General features: G+C 47.1%; 1 protein-coding gene across 1 annotated transcript in view; it reads left to right on the forward strand.

Annotated features, from left to right (window-relative positions):
- vps13a (vacuolar protein sorting 13 homolog A) overlaps nt 1-5000 on the forward strand; it is a 107241-nt gene that overhangs the window by 44772 nt on the left and 57469 nt on the right. Inside the window, exons 38-42 of the mRNA XM_063194882.1 lie at nt 60-229; nt 1050-1206; nt 2189-2300; nt 2974-3095; nt 3766-3978. Coding sequence (XP_063050952.1) covers nt 60-229; nt 1050-1206; nt 2189-2300; nt 2974-3095; nt 3766-3978 — 774 coding nt within the window. The remainder of the gene's footprint in view (nt 1-59; nt 230-1049; nt 1207-2188; nt 2301-2973; nt 3096-3765; nt 3979-5000) is intronic.

Consider the following 5000-nt stretch of genomic DNA (forward strand, 5'->3'; position numbering starts at 1 on the left):
GCGTGTGTCTGTGTGTGTGTGTACCTATACCGTGTGTGTGTTTGTGTATCTCTCCCTAGAGCGCTGATCAGGATGAGCGTGAGGAGGGCTTGATGCTGGCCGAGTTCAAGTTGGGCTCCATCCACACGGAGCTGCTGCAGCTGTCCGACGGAGCCATGAGCATCGCCCTGCGCCTCTCAGAGTGCCTTCTGGACGACAAGAGAGGACACCTCAAGAGCGTCACCTCCAGGTAGACTAGAAATACACACACACACACACACACACACACACACACACACACACACACACACACACACACACACACACACACACACACACACACACACACACACACACACACACACACACACACACACACACACACACTGTCATACCACACTGCATCTCTCTGAGTGCCTGCTGGACGACAAGAGAAGACACCTCAAGAGCATCACCTCTAGGTAGACTAGAAGACACGTGTGTACACACACACACACACACACTGTCATACCACACTGCATCTCTCTGAGTGCCTGCTGGACGACAAGAGAAGACACCTCAAGAGCATCACCTCTAGGTAGACTAGAAGACACGTGTGTACACACACACACACACACACACACACACACACACACACACACACACACACACAGACAAGCACTCCTGCGCGCACACAGACACACGCACACCGCGAGGTAGACTGGAACACACTCACACACACACACACACACACCCACACCCCCTTTGCCTCTTAGAGGGCCTCCTGGTTGACAAGAAGGGACAGCTCAAGAGTATCACCCCTTGGTAGGCCACACACTTTTAAATGCTTACGCACATATAATATAGCCAAATGCTGGCGATACTGTCCAGGAGAATGGAATGTATTGATGAAGGGAATGTAAATGGAATGGAATGTATTGATGAAGGGAATGTAAATGGAATGGAATGTATTGATGAAGGGAATGTAAATGGAATGGAATGTATTGATGAAGGGAATGTATTGCTTAATGTAATGTAAATGGAACATATTGCTAAATGGAATGTATTGTAATATCTCTCCCTCTCTCCAGGATGCTGGCGTTGCGTGGGGACGCGGAGGAGAGCGTGATGCTGCAGCTGAGCTACCGCGCGGGCCGCGACGGCAGCGCCCTGCAGGTGGCGCTGCAGGACCTGTACCTGTGCGCCTCCGTGGAGTTCCTGCAGACCGTAGCCAATATCTTCCTACAGGTAGGGGGGTTACCTGGTTATCATCGACTTTCAAATCTCTTCGAGACTTGGTCTGACCAAGAGCATAACAATTAACATTTTCCAAACGGAATGGTTAACCTACCTCCCTTTGTCTGGAAGCGACAACCATTAGCAAACTAAGTTGCAACTAAGTTTTTTTCGGGAGCTCAGAAACGATTTTTGTATTGCTCTTGACCTGACTAGAAGCAATGCTGAAGATGTTGTGTCACTAGTAGCGCGTTCAGGCCGGCTGAGAACCGTGCTGGAGCCCGTTCCTGCACCTTATCGTGAACCGGCCGTCGTGTTCACGCCACAGATATTGGCGTTCGCGAACCGGAAAGTTGGTTCGCAATGCGAACCACAAAATTCTATTTATCGCGCACCCAAAGACTTTCGATTTTCCAAGAACTTGAGCGCGTCCTTTGCCAAAACCTGAATAGAAACAGCCCAGTCATCGGTTTTCCACGCCTCCCTGCTCTCTGATAGGAGACCATGATCGTGAACCCTCGCAGAGGGATAGACTCCAAGCTGTTTTTCAAATCAGAACAATTGTACAAAGCAGGATGGGATTTCCCAGGCACAATCAAAAAGCAAGAACCGTTCTAAACAGATTTTAATGAATATACTAGCAATTTTGCATTAAAATGTAAACACACTGATGACATTCTGATAAAGTGCACAATTGGAATGCAATAAAATAAAGAAAAAAGTGAAGTGAAGTGAAGTGAAGTGAAGACCACAACACTAAATTAGTAAGTCAACATCACTCTGAAACTGATAAAGTAAACATCCTCGCTGCAAGAGGATCTATGCGATTTCTCCACTTCTTCTACATGATAGATAATTGTATCGTCTTTGCAAAAAATTGTTCATTGCCATTGACAGTGTGTCTGATACAGTTACAAACACTAAAGAAACACAATAAAGCACGATTTCACGATTCATGATTTAATATCGCCACATTGCCCACATCTTCCTGCAGGCACTGGCCGATGGCAGAGCAGAGGCGACGCCCCCGGCACAGGCCCCGCCTTCTCGCAACGGCCCACGCCCAGCCAATGCCAGCTCCAGCACCACCTCCACCAAGGACGCCAGTGAGGAAACCTCTTCATTTGATTTACTATCTCTATTTTTATTTAGTTTATATTCTCAGTTTATATTTAGTAGTACCTTTGGTCAATTTGTGTGAATGTGAACAGCCTGGAGACTTTTTGAATTTTCAAGATGGGTGACTAACGTAAAGCGTACTGTATACGTTCTTGGCAATTGAGCTGCCTCAGCTGAGGTCTGTGCTGTCCACGTGGTTGGTTTGCTGTTTAGTCAAAGATTCTGTGCTGTGTTTAGCTGTCATTCTATGGCCCATATGTAAAAAAAACTCGCAAATCCCTTTGACCAGGACTCCCTGGCAGAGGAGACATTCTAAATTTACGATACATTTTGGTAAAATTATGATAGTATGCTAAAATGTCAAAAGTGTGTGAATCTGCATGTGATTTGTGTTGATCTGTGTGTTATATGATTACATTTCTTTCTTTTTTAATATTTTTATTGATCTATTGGAATCAAGGAGGTCTATTGGAATTCTTGCTGCCCTTATGCTGATGAAATGCTTTTATTGTTTTTCATTATTGTTTTACTTAGTGCAAAACTGACCAAAGTGCTGTACAGTGTCTTCTTTAAATGTGCTATATTAATAAAACATGCTCATTACTTAACTTGCAATGCTTACTTTCGCTACTTATGTTCTGCGTATGTGTGTTGTTCCAGGTTCCTCCCAGGCGCCGGCTGTACTCCGCAACACCTACAGTGTGCGGGTGAAGAACCCGGAGATCGTGTTTGTGGCCGACCTGACCCGCCCGGACGCACCGGCTCTGGTGATGTACACTGAGGTACTTTTTTCCCCCCGATTCCGGGTCATTTGCCAGTCCTTCCCCGTCTCTGTCTCCCCAACTCGTTCCTGTCCCTCTGTCACCATCCTGTCCCTCTGTCACCATCCGTTCCAATTTTATTGAAAATCTTCTGGTGTGTTAGAACTGACTGAACACATTCTAATGCAAGTCTTAGCCTTTAAATGCAACGTATTGCATGTTTTTATGTGCTTCAGAAGCTATTCAGAGATATTTAGGTTTTTATAGGCTTCAAAAAGGCCTTAGTCATTCAGCAGCCTTTTTTTACAGGTGCCTTAGGCATCAATGGTTTAATTTTAAATGAAGTGTTTTCTGTAAACATAGCCAATGTGACAAATTACTAGAGATGCACTGGATCCAAGATCCGGTTCTGGATCCGGCAGGATAATAGGGTTTTTCACGGGATCCGGATCCGGATCCGGTTCCAGGATCCAGGATCTGGTAGCCGAGGCTTTTCAGTCAAAATAGTTTGAGCCAACGTGATAAAAGGGCCCACGTGTGAGAGTAGGCTATGTGTTTCAACCCTTTCGTAGGATCCGGTATCTGGTTCCGGATCCAGCAGGATCTTAAGCAGTGGATCCGGTATCCGGCAGGATCCTAAAAATCAGGATCCGGTGCATCTCTACAAATTCCACTCCTTGTGTCCCCGTAGGTGGAGGCGGACTACCAGGACGGTCCCGAGGGCACGAGGCTGGCGGCCAGCGTGGCGGACCTCAAGGTCACCGCCTGTCCCTTCATGCACAAGCAGCGCAAGCCCAACTTCATCACCACCGTGCTGCAGCCCTGCCAGCTGTCCTTCAGCATGGTGACGCCCGCCACCCAGCCACAGCGCATGGAGCTCAGCATGAGCGCACTCACACTCAAGGTAACAGAATAGGGGGTGACTGTTCCTATGTTTTTTTTGTTGTTTTTTGATACAGCTATTGGCCTTTGTGATGGAGTGACCATCACTAGGGTTGTGGGTGTGTTCTGACTAACATGCCAACGAGCCTGGCTCTTTGGTGTAGCGGTCAGAGCCCCAGTTTACTACCCCAGAAGGTCTGGGTTCGAGTCCCAGCTGGGCAACTCTACTCCCCTTCGCCACTAATGGTGTCAGAAGTGGGATGGTACCGTGAGGCCATTGGAAGCGTACCCATGGTGTGTGAGCCGTAATTCCATGTGAGGGACCCCCAGGATTGGTGACCCCCGTGTGAGGGACCTCAGTGATAGGTGAAGCATTGATGATGGGGCACACTGGATGGGAGAAGCATGATGGGCAGTTACCTGAGGGACACCATGAGTGTGTGAAGCGCTTCCTGAAGGGGAAGGCAGTGTGATGGAGTGACCATCACTAGGGTTGTGGGCGTGTTCTGACTAACATGCCAATGAGCCTGGCTCTTTGGTGTAGCGGTCAGAGCCCCAGTTTACTACCCCAGAAGGTCTGGGTTCGAGTCCCAGCTGGGCAACTCTACTCCCCTTCCCGTGACTCTAATGGTAGGGCACTCGATAGCTACATCGGCGACCCGGGTTCAATTCCGCCCCTGGTCCTTTACCAACCCTTTCCTGTCTCTCTGTCCCCACTCGCTTCCTGTCAAAATCTTCACTGTCCTATCATAAATAAAATGCAAAAAGCACAATAAACATTTATTTATTTATTTATTCATTTTGTTTTGGAATTTTAAAGGTATAAAATCCGGTACACTTCAATTGCAAAATAAAGCGTCCAAAAGTCTTCATTTCAAATATGCCACCCCTGTGCGACCTCCTAGATTTGTGTTGTAATGGAAGTAGGAGGGCCTGACGGAACTTAAAGGTGCACTCTGAAATATTTTTAGTAGTTTATTTCCAGATTTCATGCCTCCCATTCACTAATATTACCTTTTTCTAGCATACTCGAGAATGCTGTTG

This window comes from Engraulis encrasicolus, chromosome 3 (genome assembly GCF_034702125.1).
Source record: "Engraulis encrasicolus isolate BLACKSEA-1 chromosome 3, IST_EnEncr_1.0, whole genome shotgun sequence".
Taxonomy (NCBI): domain Eukaryota; kingdom Metazoa; phylum Chordata; class Actinopteri; order Clupeiformes; family Engraulidae; genus Engraulis; species Engraulis encrasicolus.